Source organism: Physeter macrocephalus, chromosome 7 (assembly GCF_002837175.3).
Source record: "Physeter macrocephalus isolate SW-GA chromosome 7, ASM283717v5, whole genome shotgun sequence".
NCBI classification, from domain to species: domain Eukaryota; kingdom Metazoa; phylum Chordata; class Mammalia; order Artiodactyla; family Physeteridae; genus Physeter; species Physeter macrocephalus.
The window spans coordinates 141382292-141396772 of record NC_041220.1 but is presented as its reverse complement, the minus strand read 5'-3'; the positions used below and the strand labels follow the sequence as shown (position 1 = coordinate 141396772).

Here is a 14481-nt window from a genome sequence, read left to right as displayed (position 1 = left end):
CTTAAAAAAGAAGCAAGCTCACACCACTTCTTCCTCCAGCTATCACCCCCTTTCTTTGCCCCCGAGGCAGCGAACCCACCAAAAGAACTATCTGTGCTCCCGTTTCCGGCTTCCCTCCTCCCAGTCCCTTAACTCTGCTCCAGTTACACCTGGCCCTGCATGGCTCCACTACAACAGCGCAGGCCAAGGTCCCTTTGCTAAAGTCACTTGTCTGTCCTCACCTTCCCTGACCCTTGAGCACCCTCGGCCCAGCCGATCACGCCCCACCCCGACGCCCCGCCTGCGCCTGGCTTCCCTGGGCTACGGCTCTCCATTCCTCCACCTCCCCGGCCCCCCTCCTCTCCGCAGGCCTCTCAGCGCTCCGTTCTCTCAGCGCTCCGTTCCTCTTGGTGACCTCACCTTGTCCCAAAGCCCCTAGAGTGCCAACAACTCCAAACTCGCGTCCCTGCTCAGACGCAAAACTCCCCAAGTCCAGACCCCTCCATCACCGCCCACAGCAGCCTCAGGCCCACATGGGACCTGGGCCCTCCTCACTGCTAGTTCGCACCAGGCCTGCCTGTGCCCTTCCCCGGCCTGAGGCGCTCCTCTCCCAGGCGTCTGCTCCGTGGACTTCCTTACCTGCTTCAAGTCTTCGCTTAAACCTCTCCTCTCCATTCACCGGATGGGCGCTGCTTCGGGGGCGACCTGACCTGCCTTCTCCAGTGCCCTGCCCCTCCCACCACCTCTACTCTCTCATCTTCCTCCAGCACTCATCGCTGCCAACACATATGCTTCACTTATTTGTTAGTGGTGATTATTACCTGCCTCCCCCCACGAGAATGTAAGCTCTCCGAGGACAAAGGTCTTTGTTTGGTCCACAAATCAATCCCAAGCACCTAGAACAGTGCCCTGGCATACGGTGGATGCTCAGTAAATATTTCTGGAAAGAACGTATGATGAGAAACGTAATTAAGGACCTAGCTCAAGGCTTGGTACACTGCAGGCACTCAATAAATAAATGACTATGGCTGCGATTTGCTGCCAAAAGAAAACAAACAAAGCCCAGCAAAGCACAGGGAGGCAACACACCCTCAACAAACCCAGCTGTTCTTTCTGAGCACAGCCGTATCGCCGACAGAAGGGCTCTCCAAACGGCGCCTGTGGCGGCACCCAACATCCCCCAGGTGTCCAGCACAGACGGCTGGCCTCCTGCGGCTCCCGTCACATGTCGGCAGAGGGCCACTATCTGCTGCATCCTCTCCAAACTCAAAGGACAACCTCAAATTGACGCTCACCTGGAATGAGAGAAACATCTCTAGTCAAGGTCACCGATGACCTCCCAGGTGCCCAAACAACAGCTGGTGAGAACTGAGCTGGGCAAATAGGGGTCGGAAAAGAAGCGCAGGCATTCCGTCATCAAGGGGGCTGAGCTACTGAAAATCCATCTGGTACAAGAATTCACATCGGAGGAACTGAAAACCCTGGGGTGCGGGTTTCAAAACAGGGTCAGAAGCCCCAGGGTAAACGTGTGCCTGTGAAAACAAGGCACACAGAGAGGGCAACACTTGGAATAACGGAGACACCTCACAGATCTTTCGTTAGGGACAACGGAACCAGCCTACCGGGGACCTTGCCTGCTAAAACCCTCCTGCTCCTCCCGCGCTCAAGGCCAAAGCGGCACCTGTCACTGACCCTGCTCTGCCGCAGCCCCCCCACACCCCCGCCCCGGAGCCAGCAAGCCTCAGGACTCGGAGCTGACCCCAGCCCCATGCCACGCTCTGGAACACCGAGGAAAAGGCATTCTCCACCTGCTTGCCCACAACGCCCTCCTCCCCCTCAGGAGCTCCCGTGCCCTGAGGAAGTCCCACAGCCCTGCCCCCTGACCCACCCGGTTAGCCTCTGCTCCTCTGGCCTGCAGAATCTCCACCGCACCTCTGACTTCCGCTCTTCTCCTCCTGCCCTCCCTGCCAAGTCCCCCCTCCCCTTTCTGATCACGACACACACGTGACAAGGGGCAGGGCGGTGTCTTCCGTAGAAAGAGCACGGACTTTGGAGCTGGACAAGTGAAAGGTCACAATCCCTACTGGAAGGGCTGTGAAACAAACACCTGAGGGAGGGAGTGAAGTGCCTGGTGTGTGCTCAGAACAGGGCAGCTACTCCCTCCCCCAAGGGGAGCCCCTCCTCTAACCAGGTTCAACCCTCTCTTGTCAAGGCAGTCATGAGCTCCTGGGCAGACCTGCATCTTACTGTGTGCGGCTCTTAACGTGCTTTGAGTGCTTTGAGCCTAAATGTGGTCCTAAAGGCCCCGCCGACTATGAGCTCTTGCCCACCTTTCCATCTCCTCCCCCACCTCTGCTCTCCATCCTGAGCACCTCCTGCTACGGTGCTTTCCCAGAAATGCTGAGCTTTTCCCTGCTCCTGTGACTTTGACAAAGAAACACTGTCTCAACCTTGTGCACACAGAAGACACTTTCGAAGGCCTGCTGGCACGTCAGCCCTGTATTTCTTTCTGGACCTCGCCAGGGCATTTGCTGCTGTGCTCGTATCTCTTTTCAAACCCTCATCACAAGGCACAGTATAGGGATTTGAACAGCCGCCTCCAGCTGTGTCTGCCCATCTTCGTATCTTCTTGCCTGGCACTTGAGCTCAATACCTTGATCAGGTCCCTCCTTTCACTTTCACAACTCAGAGGAGGACACCCTCAGCTCATTTTGCAGACAAGGACACTAAGCCCCAGAGAGGCTGAGTGGATGGCTTACCCAAGACCACACGCCAGCAAACAGGTAGATCAAGAGAACACCAACCAGTGCTCCTTCCAGGTATCACAGCGGTACATGTGTGTACACATACACACACCCCAGCAGCTCAGATATACAGCAGGTGTTTCCTGTATATCACTAATGCCAGGTCAAAGTCACCAAGAATACTGGCAAGCACATTTTACAGAAAATTCACAGTTACAATGTTATACCTCAATTCACTGATGCTAATTCTAAAATGGTCAAAGCAGTAGAAAACTACAGCCAGGCAAAAAAAAATAAAATAAACAAATAAATAAATTAGACATTAATATGCCTGCCATGTGCTGGGTGCTTCCCATCCATGTACATTTCCTCCCCATTTAATCCTCTGAAGCATTAACTTATTTCTGTTTTCCAGAAAAGAAACCTAAGTTCAGAGTCCCGAACCCCGTATCATCTTTGTATCCCTTGCAAGCTACTTAACCACCTCTTGCCTCAGTTTCCTCACCTATAAATGAGAATTATTACGGTACTTACCTGAATCCATCAGCTTTCAGTGCAGCATACAGAACCCACTCTAGGAATTTTAAGCAGAAAGGGATTTAACTCAAGGAATTAGATGATTTCAAAATCGTTGTAAGGGCTGAGGCAGGCGCCTCTAAACTGGGCCCCCAGGAACGGCTCCCTGAACAACACAGAACTGACGCACCAGGGGAGCTGCCACACCTGAACTGCCACTGGAAGGGAATGGAATTCCAGAATGCAACAGGATCAGGAAGCCACCACAACTCCTCTCAACCCTGGGATGCAGAACGCAGCCACCTCCTGCACCGCAGCTGCCTCTACACATTCAGGAAAGGGACACAGGGAGGATGCTGCAGGGAAGCCTCGCGTCTCTATGACATCACTCAACAGCAGAAAACAGCCAGAAGGGGAAGAAACACGGTCTCTGCCTGACTTCGGCCTCAAATCTTTCACAAACGGGACCTAATTCATGCCTAGAACCCTGGCTGCAAGCAACTCTGGGAAACACACATTTTTAACTCTCTGGCTCCACAGTGCAGGGAAGGGCCCTAGAAGGATGAACAAGCCAGCCCATCAAATCTAACACACCGCACTCCCTCGTGTGGTAGTTGAAGATTAAACAAGGTGACCCCTCAGAAGTGCTGAGAGTGGCGCCCGGCAAGCACTGGACGTTGTCTGTTACTCCCTGTGCCAAGGGCTCTGGCTGTCACGTGTCTCTGAAGTGTGTCCACCCTGTTGGTAAGCTAACTCACCTCCCTAAAAAGAAAGCAGGGGGCAGATATGTTCCTTAGCACTGCTCATGTCGCCTTTCAAATGATCAAGTCCCAGATGCCTAGATCAGTACAGGAACTAAAATTTTAGTTGAGCACTTTCCCACTGAGTCAAAGTGCCCATCTAAAGATTTACTTTTCTTAAGCCAGTGGCTTCAAGTTTTTTCACATACACCCTTTTTTAAAAAGTGAAATCTTAAGGGAAACCCAACAAAAGCAGAGAGCAGGGCCAGGAATCCAACCTGCTCATACTGGGTAGGTGCTCTGCCCAGAGCCTCACCTGTAGGATGTCGTTTAACCTCCACATCAACTCTTCACCAGAGGTACCATTAACCCCCTGTCACCCAGTACACCCTGGGGACCACAGAGGTTAAGGAAGTTTCTTGAGGTCACACAGGTCAAAAATGGCAGAGCTGAGGTTCAAACCTGGGTCTGAGCAGCCCCGGCTCTGAACCACCCACTCATCTGTCTCTATCTTTGAATCACAACTCAGTGCCAGGGCGGACTGGACACAGACTGTGCCCTCAAGGAGCTCTCAGCCAGGTCAGGAAGCGGGCCAGAAAAATGCTTCATTACAGCCCTTTAAACACACCCAGGGGCTCCACACCTCCCAGCCGTCCACAGGCCGTTCTCTCTGTCCCACGTCCTCGCTAGGCGAGCTCCTCCTCACCCTTCAGATGCAGCTCAAGCATCTCTTCTCAACAAAGGATACTCAGGTCATCTCTTCTGAGAGCTTAACAAAGGGCTGCACAAAAGAAGATGTAAGTGGTCAAAGCTAATTACTACCTTCCAGCCCAGAGCAGATGAGTAGCCTTAAACCCTGGGCTTCACAGAAATCCCAACCCTCTCTCCTGTGGCAAACAAGCGTGTTACTGAATTCCTTTCATATTTGCTGTCCAGCTTTTTAGATAAAGGCCGTTAACGCTACACTGGGATCAGAGGAGCCCTGAACACAGTCCCTCTCTTCTATATAAGATGAGGATCCTGCTCAAAATATATTACATTAGTGGAAGATAGCCAATATTTTACATTAACTTTTTTTTTAAGTATTTATTTATTTATTTGGCTGCGCCGGGTCTTACCCGCAGCACACGGGATCTTCGCTGACGCACGCGGGACCTTTAGCTGTGGCACGCGGATCTTTGGTCGCGGCATGTGGTATCTAGTTCCCTGCCTAGGGATCGAACCCGGGCCCCCTGCACTGGGAGTGCGGAGTCTTAGCCACTGGACCACCAGTGAAGTCCCTATAATAACTTTAAATGGAGTAAATCTATTAAAATATTGAATCACTGAAACTAATATAATATTATAAATCAACTAGACTTTAACAAAAAATACACATATGTATATAACATTAGTAAATTTCCTTCAAAGAAGCAATTAAATACCAACATTTACAACCTGCTAGCTCAGCAGTTCTCAACAGCTGGGCGATTTTGCCTATCTCCCCACCCCAACCCTCCAGGGACATTCGGCACCATCTGAGGATATTTTTGGTTGTCACAATTGGAAAGATGCTGCTGGCATCTAGTGGGTAGAGGCCAGGGATGCTGCTAAACAGCCTTCAATGCATAGGACAGCACCCACCACAAAGACTCACCCCTCCCCAAATGTCAACAGAGCCAAAGTGGAGAAATCCTGATCTTTTTCAATCCTGGATTGATCAAGGTAAAGCACAATATGGGGACAAGAACTAGAGAAAGCTTTAGAAAACATATTTTTTAGAAATAATAATATTTATGTTAGAATCACTGATAGCTACTACTTACGGAGGGCCAGGAAGTGTGCTAGATGCTTCACCTATTTGATCTCTAACCTTGCACAGTAGTTTTATGCCCCATTTAAGGCTCAGGGAGGTGAAGTAACTTGCCCATGGTCACACAGCTATTAAGTAGGACAGCTAACACTGAACCCAGCCAGCCCAACTCCTGAACCAGTGCTCATGATCTCGGTACCCCCAGCACGCACGCACGCGCACGCACACACGCACACACACACACACACACACACACATACACAGCCCCATGTCAAGACTTGTGCCCCCCCACCCCTGCAGTGTGTGTCCATCTCCCCCACTGGAGGGAGCTCCTTAAGGGCAGGGACTATCTCTAAGCTCAGGGTGGAGTCTCCAAAAGAGGCGCTTGCCGCAGTCTACGTGAAGGAAGGGGCAAAGGCACAAACGCACCAACGGGAGTTGGGCCTGGGCTTCCGCGGGGCAGGGCCGGGCTCCGCCAGCCCTCCTGGCGCTCCTCTGGTCCTGACCCGTCCAGGCCACCTCATCAAGCAGTCAGGTTCACCAACAGGTCTGCTCCCTCAGGCTCCAAGTTCCCTGACCACCTCTACTGCCTCCTTGGAGCCCCATTCTCCTGGACTGGCCTTCCACAATGCTGCCCACACTGCTTTCTACAACCTAGAAGTGGACTCGGTGAGGACAAGGACAACAGACGGGCACGAGGGTCAAGGGAGTCGCTGGGTTGAGGGGACAGAGTGGAGGCATAGGATGACTCAGAAGCCTGGGCTGGGAACCGCGAAGGACCAGCTCCAGCCCCAGCCCTGCCCTCAACAAGAACTCACACGGTCCACCGTCCTCGAAGTACCTGCTGTGTGCCAGGCCCTGCCTATAAACTCACCTGTAAAATGTTTAGTGGGTTCCAGACATTTTTGCACAGAACCCCCCTTTTTCCCCTCAAAGGAATTATGGACTGAAACTCTTCTCTAACACTTAAGACTCTAGGACAAAAAATTCACTACACTTGGCCCGTGATATCACACATCTTGATTCACTTGTCACTAATATTCCACCTGTTTCCCAAAGGTACTTAATAATGGCTCACAATAATAATGTCACAGTCATCAAAACAAGGGGAAGGAGACAAGAATTAAGAAATAAAACAAAGAGGAGACATTTGATTTCTGTGGCACAAAGCCGGGAAAGATTTTCAAGAAACAATCTGCAGTAATTGATGGTGTTTCCTTTCAAAGGAAATGAGGTTCCAACATAGACAGTAAGACAAAGGCAAGCAGACAAAGCAAGACGCAGTCACGACCATCACAAAAAGCAACTGATGCTTCAATGTTCACTCTGTCTGGGTCCGTACTAAGGTTCACACATGTGAGCCCACTTCGTCCCCCTTCGACCACCGTAGGAGTAGGCCTCATCATACCCATTTTGTAGATGATGAAGATGAGACAGAAAGCAAAAGACGATGGGGACAATGCAGGTAAGAGTACAAACACAGTATCAGTACATCAACAACATAATACGTATCCTGTGCTAGGCTATTTACTAACACTATTTTAGAGATGAGAAAGCTCAGAGAGGTGAAGTAACTTGTTCAAGGTCACACAGCTAGAATGTGGGTGCAGATCTGCTGAATTCCAAAGCTAAGCTCTTTCCTCTGTGCTGTTTCCCAGCCACCCCCATTTTTGAGCAAGGTTTCCCGAATTTGCCAAGAACCTCAGGTGATTCTAAAAACCTGTCTCCAAAGCCCTTCCCCTGAGATTCTGACCCTGCAGCTCTGGGATGGAGCCTGAAGAGCCGTATCTAACAGGCACCCAGACGGTATTCATCAACAGGCAAAGTTGAAGACACTGAGCTGAGCACAGAGGGAGCAGTTCAGCCACGCACATCGGATCTGCAGCAGCACTGTTTTAGGGCTATGGCCTCAGTGAGGATCGTGGGTCTCCCCCACGGTTCTTGGGTTCCTCCCACCGAAGGCAACCGTGGAGTCACTGAGTTCTGGGGCCAAGAATTCTCCTGGGAATAGCACAATACCTGTCTGCGGGTGCATCAGAGAGAAGAGGTGCCCCATAAAACCACAGCCCCCATCGGAGAGCTTCTCACTCAGGACTGGTCTCGGCTCATCCAAGACAACCCCACTGTCACCCGATGAGTGAGCCGAGGCAGCCGTAAGTGGACGTGTGCGCCCACAGCTGCAGAAGCCCCGGCTGATTCAAGCCAGCACGTCCACCACCTCGAAGGGACACCCGTACCGCCAAGTGTCCAACACGGGCTCCACTACAGGCACAGACAGGGGCAGCCAGGTGGACCACGGCGGCGTTCCTACCTGCCAGGCCCTGGGCCCAGGCCCTCCAGAGAGCTGCTGGGGAGCAGACGGCCCTTCCGCACACAGTCTCCAGGGCCCTTGGCCCTTCCCTGCGGCACTCCAGTTTGGGAGTTCACGTTTGCCTATGTGACTGACCGATATGTCCACTTCCACCACCCCCAGCCTGCAAGCCCACCCAAGGTCAGTACCGAATTACTCCTATATTGCCTGTCAAGGGCAGAGCCCAGGACGCAAACACAAAACACTTGTTGAACGGAAACACGAGGGCACAAAAGAGAGGCTGTAGGAAGGGCTGCACAGGGCTTAAGGTGAGACACAGGGACACGAGCCTCCCCGGTTCGGCGCCTGGGGACAGGGCACCACGGGGAGCGGGGTGCGTAGCCTGGTCCTAACACGGGTGGGAACGTGTGTGGCTGCAGTGCAGTGACAGCACACATCTCAGCAGCAGGCCCAGGGCCAGAACATGAACAAAAGAGCACAGCCAGGCAGGAGCACAGGGCACGCGTCCAGGGGCACCCAGAAATACCAGCCCTGGGTTGTGCCAGCAGAGGCTGGAATTACTAAGTCCGATATCACCCTCGCCAGCACCCTCCGCTTGGCCCAAGACACTCAAGTCATCAGCATAAAGGGCCCTTCGGAGGATAAAGCTGACAAAGGCTGCTGATTTGCTAACAGTGGCCACTTACAGGTCAGCTTCAGCCACAGCAGGCCAGAGGCCAGGAAGTGACAAGAGACTGTGCGAGTGACAGGGACACAGAAGTGACAGCCAGCAGTGAGGAATCAGAAAGCAGAATCACCAGTCCTCCGCACAAGTCCACAGGACTCTGGGCTACTGGAAACGGCATAATCATCTGTATGACAGTGTCTGCTCCGTGGGCAGGAAACACAGGACACACTGCAGACGAGAACAACGCAACTGGTCTGAACTGAATAACCTGGCTCTTCTAGAGAGATAAAGACGGCATTACCTTGTAAAGAAGTTACTAAATGGTCCCAATATTTTCAATTTCCTCCCCTCCTCAGTTTCATCAACACAGTCCTGCTGCCGTAGGTCACGGGTTTCCTTGATGGAGCTCAAGGTGACGTCAGTAAACTGTGGGTCATCGTCATTCTCCAGGGTCACGATGGCACTGGAGCTGCTCGTGACCACGAGGTCCAGGATGTCCTCATTGCTGACGGACAGCGTGGTTGACAGCTCTGTGCCGAGACTGGACACGCTGCAGACTGAGACATTGTCGCTGCGGTTCAGGGTTTTGGAGGTGGGGCTGTAGAGCTTCACCGAGTCATAGCCTGTCCTGGGAAACGTGGAGGACTTCCGCACACTCTGCTCCCGCTCGGCACTGGTGGGAGCTGGTGGCGCGTAGGAAGGCAGTGGGCACGCGCTCTGGCAGGCTCGCTCAGGGATGATCTCCGACTCGGACTGTTTCCTCTTCACGTGGACCACGCTGCAGGGGACAGGTTCCGGGTTGCCGATCTCTAGGGTAGGGATGCCTGAGTCCACCGATTTGAGGCTGTGCCGATCTTCTAAAGCACCAAGTTTCAGCTTGGGCCCATACTCAGGCAACGAGAGGGATCTGGGTGCCTTGAGATTCAAGTGTTGCAGGTTCTGAACGTGGTTTCCTGGTCGACCGTCCAGAATGCCCATCAAGGCTACGCCATTTGTAGTGGTGGAAAGGTTTCCATCAGTCATCTTGGTCCAAGGAAAAACTAGAAAAAACACCAAAATGGAAAGTAGGACAGTGAATGTAAAAGCCAAAGATGCAATTCCTCTGACACACGTTCAAATGTTCTGACACCCCTTTTAAAAGAGGAATCCTTGAAACAAGTCCTATATACACAACTTTTAATTCAGCGCCAGAAGCTAGAGTTTTAACATATATTATCATGACATAAAACAACAGGAAGATAATTCAAACACAGGATACATCTAGGGTAAAAATATATAAAATAACCATCTTTATCATCACCATCACTGCCCCGAGTCACATCTGTGATCCTCAGGACAGCACTGGGAGTGTGAGGGCTGTGCCGGGCTGAGAGAAGGGGTTTTGTTTTCCATGTTTTTTTAAATGATAAACAGGATACCTCTGTCAAAAGTATGTGAATTCATAACGCACACATAAGTCAAGGTTCAACTTGTTCTGAGACAGCATAAAAATCAAGATGCCTTCATCATGACAGAAAATAAGATGAACTGTGTATGCCATGTGCAGTGAGATTACCCCAAACACATTCAAATTAGCCATGGGTCTCCACTATGTTTTAGTCACCTTACTCAGGTCTACAAGGCGGGCCATATTATCCCCTTTACCATGGAAGAAACTGAGGCTCAGGTCAAGAAACGGTCCATGGGACTTCCCTGGTGGCACAGTGGTTAAGAATCTGCCTGCCAATGCAAGGGACATGGGTTTGAGCCCTGGTCCGGGAAGATCCCACGTGCCGCAGAGCAAATAAGCCCATGCGCCACAACTACTGACGCTGTCCTCTAGAGCCCGCGAGCCACAACTACTGAGCCTGCGCCCTAGAGCCCGTGCTCCGCAACAAGAGAAGCCACTGCGATGAGAAGCCCGTGCACCGCAACAAAAAGTAGCCCCCACTCGCCGCAACTAGAGAAAGCCCGCACGCAGCAACGAAGACCCAACGCAACCAAAAGAAAAAAGAGAAATGGGCCCGGGATCATATTGTTATTTAGCAGCAGAGCTGGGATCTACAGGACTGACCCCAAAATAAGCCATAGTAGTGGATGAATGGCGTAGTTTGGGGTTATAAAAACCCAGGTCAGGAGGCTGGCTCAGTGAAGACGGATGATCAATAAAGGAAAAAATAAAGGCCATGAACCTGCAGTAAACACCTGAGGCAAGCAGAGTCAGAGCTGCCGGTGACACACAGGCCCTGTCTATGGTTCTCTGGCCTAAGACTGGGGTAGGAGGCGCATCAGCCTGGACAGCACAGTCCCCTGTGGACTGAGAACCCTGGGGTGTGTTACATTACCTTCTCCTGTCCTTTCAAAACATCAAAAACGAAAGAAACCTGGTGGTGCCTTTAAATTTGATCTATGGAATAGAAACCACGTAAAGAAGGGAACTTTGGGCTCAGTCCTTCCTGGGTTCTAATCCCAACTCCACTAGATTGCCTTGGGAGAATTAAATAAAGTGCCATGAGAAAGGCATTCAGCAGGCGCCCCCCCCACCGCAGGCACTGTTAGCAGCTGCCATCATAAAACAGCAAACAGTTGAAGGCCTGAAGCCTGGCAATAACACTGATAACCACTCCCTTTCGGTGTTATTTTAGCTGTTGCAATGAGCTTCCCGCTCCCCTTCAGGAAGCCTGGCCTGCCTCTCACTGTCAACATGGCCAAAGCAAATTCATTAAAAGCAGAAAACGGGGGAGGGGCAATCTCCCTCCCTCCCAGACACTGAAGGAACCAGTCACACAGTGCAGCACTGGAGCAAAAACAGAAATAAGAAGGAATGAATTCAATTGCGGAATTCAGAAATAGACTGAACTATGTATAAAAACTTGAAATATGACCCAGTGAGTAAGGAAGGATTATTTAATCATGGTGTTGTACTAATTGGTTATCAATTTTTCTTGGAAGGTAGAACTACACCAAAACAAAACTACAAGCAAAACTAGAGCTTAATACAAAAATGAGATTATAAAGGTACTGCACAAAATAAAGTGCTTCCCTAACCTACAGAGCAAAAACTCAGTTCATCCTCGGAAAGGATCTGGGCATCACCTCACCACATGGGAACCTGTCTTAACTGTTTTGCAGTTCACACTGCCCTGAATTTCCTGGGCTGCGGCCCCTACCCTGAGTCCTCAGCCAGGAGTTCCTCCCAGGCAAGGCCACAGCAAACTGTCTCTGGAACCCTGAGCTGGGAAAACTCCCGAACCAAACTATGCTGTGAAACAACAGGATTCACAACGGGAAGACAAAGGAAGACAAATCTGTATACCAATTTGAAAGTTCTACTTTTTTTTTTTTTAATTAAGAGGAAAATCCAGTAAGAAACATTTTTAGCACCTAGGTAAGAGTTAATCTTTGGCAATGTCAAAGGTAATGAGAATTATCCAAGTACCATCAACACACCAACAGGTCAAACTGGCAAAAAGCCATCCACACAAGAGGAAAAACTCACAGTAAGCAGAGCTGAGACCCTCTGACAGCCCCAGCTGAAATTCCGGCCCTGCCACTTACTAGCTGGGGAGACGCTCAACCTTGCTGAGCCTCAACTTCCCTCCTCCCCAGGAGCAAAAGGGGGCGATACCATACACCTCACAGGCTGGCTAAGGATAAATGAAATGAGGTTTGGTGAAGCACCGGCATACCTGTACCTGACACACAGTAGGTGCCCAATAAACGTGAATTTCCTCCACTTCAGCCACATAAAGAGCTGAAGTACCTAAAAAAAAAAAACAATGAATTTAAACTGAAATTTTCACACTAGAATAGGCAGCAACATGGGACAAGTGTGTTATGTGAACCCAAGGACCCCTTCTCCTGAGTCGCCAAGATGGAAGCACAGGGAAGAAAGAAACAAGGTCGGACAGAGTCCGAAGCCGCTTGGTGGTGGCCTCGTCCTCCGTCTTCTTTCCTCTGCCTTGGGGCCACAGAGAGAAGCCTGAGGGCCTCTTCTAGGGAGAAGCTGAGGGACCTTTGAGGCCTCCGATGGTTCCAAGCCCAGCTTAAGTTCCTTAAACTTGAGGAACAGCCTCAGAGAACAGCCTTCGGAGAAATAAACCTAAAAGGGAAAAAGTACTTCCCCTTGCAACATACTCTAAGACCAAACTCCGCAAGGGCCAAGGCCACCTGTCCTCAAGCCCTTTCGCCTGGTGCTACCAGTGCCATAAAACCAGAAGCCACACTCCAGAGCACCTGCCTTCCGACGGGGCCCTGCAGGGGGAGGCTGCACAAAGGGGGTGCTTCCAAGAGAGGCTGCAGGGTGGACTCTGGAAGCCAGCCAGGAGACCAGCTGCGGATGGCCTGCCTCCAAATCACACGTTTTCTAAAGACAGAGTAAGCCTAAATTCCCCAAGCCGGCCCAGGGCCCTCTGGATCTGTCCCTGCCAGCCACACTAGCCTCATGCTGTCACCCTCACCTCTTCCACACCCAGCCGTGCTGCGCCACTGCCGCAGGTACTCTCCCCAGCTCTGCCATCAGCGCCCCTGGGGATCTGGGAGCGTGTGCCACAAGGAGACACAGCATGCTTCCAAGGCCGCTCCTCTGAGAAGCCTTCCTCAACTCTCCCAGGAAGCTGCAGGCCCTCCTTCCTCCTGAGCTCCTTGCGGCCACACCCCATCTACAGCAGTTTCCATATCTCTCTCCCCTGGCTCCTAACTAAGCTTCAGGCGGGCACATGCTAACAGTTTCTGGATACCACTGCCTGGTCAAATGCCTAGCATGGTTAAGGATTAAAAAATCTATTTGCGGCTGAGCCTGCGCGTCCGGAGCCTGTGCTCCGCAACGGAGACAAAGGCAAGCAGACAAAGCAAGACGCAGTCACGACCATCACAAAAAGCAACTGATGCTTCAATGTTCACTCTGTCTGGGTCCGTACTAAGGTTCACACATGTGAGCCCACTTCGTCCCCCTTCGACCACCGTAGGAGTAGGCCTCATCATACCCATTTTGTAGATGATGAAGATGAGACAGAAAGCAAAAGACGATGGGGACAATGCAGGTAAGAGTACAAACACAGTATCAGTACATCAACAACATAATACGTATCCTGTGCTAGGCTATTTACTAACACTATTTTAGAGATGAGAAAGCTCAGAGAGGTGAAGTAACTTGTTCAAGGTCACACAGCTAGAATGTGGGTGCAGATCTGCTGAATTCCAAAGCTAAGCTCTTTCCTCTGTGCTGTTTCCCAGCCACCCCCATTTTTGAGCAAGGTTTCCCGAATTTGCCAAGAACCTCAGGTGATTCTAAAAACCTGTCTCCAAAGCCCTTCCCCTGAGATTCTGACCCTGCAGCTCTGGGATGGAGCCTGAAGAGCCGTATCTAACAGGCACCCAGACGGTATTCATCAACAGGCAAAGTTGAAGACACTGAGCTGAGCACAGAGGGAGCAGTTCAGCCACGCACATCGGATCTGCAGCAGCACTGTTTTAGGGCTATGGCCTCAGTGAGGATCGTGGGTCTCCCCCACGGTTCTTGGGTTCCTCCCACCGAAGGCAACCGTGGAGTCACTGAGTTCTGGGGCCAAGAATTCTCCTGGGAATAGCACAATACCTGTCTGCGGGTGCATCAGAGAGAAGAGGTGCCCCATAAAACCACAGCCCCCATCGGAGAGCTTCTCACTCAGGACTGGTCTCGGCTCATCCAAGACAACCCCACTGTCACCCGATGAGTGAGCCGAGGCAGCCGTAAGTGGACGTGCGCGCCCACA

General features: G+C 51.4%; 1 protein-coding gene across 1 annotated transcript in view; it reads right to left on the bottom strand.

Moving 5' to 3' along the window:
- The window catches only part of LOC102981024 (TBC1 domain family member 14), a 93711-nt gene extending 83900 nt beyond the window's left edge, over window positions 1-9811 (bottom strand). The window contains exon 1 of the mRNA XM_024119512.3: window positions 9051-9811. Coding sequence (XP_023975280.1) covers window positions 9051-9772 — 722 coding nt within the window. The 5' untranslated portion in view covers window positions 9773-9811. The remainder of the gene's footprint in view (window positions 1-9050) is intronic.
- Window positions 9812-14481: the final 4670 nt, after the last annotated feature.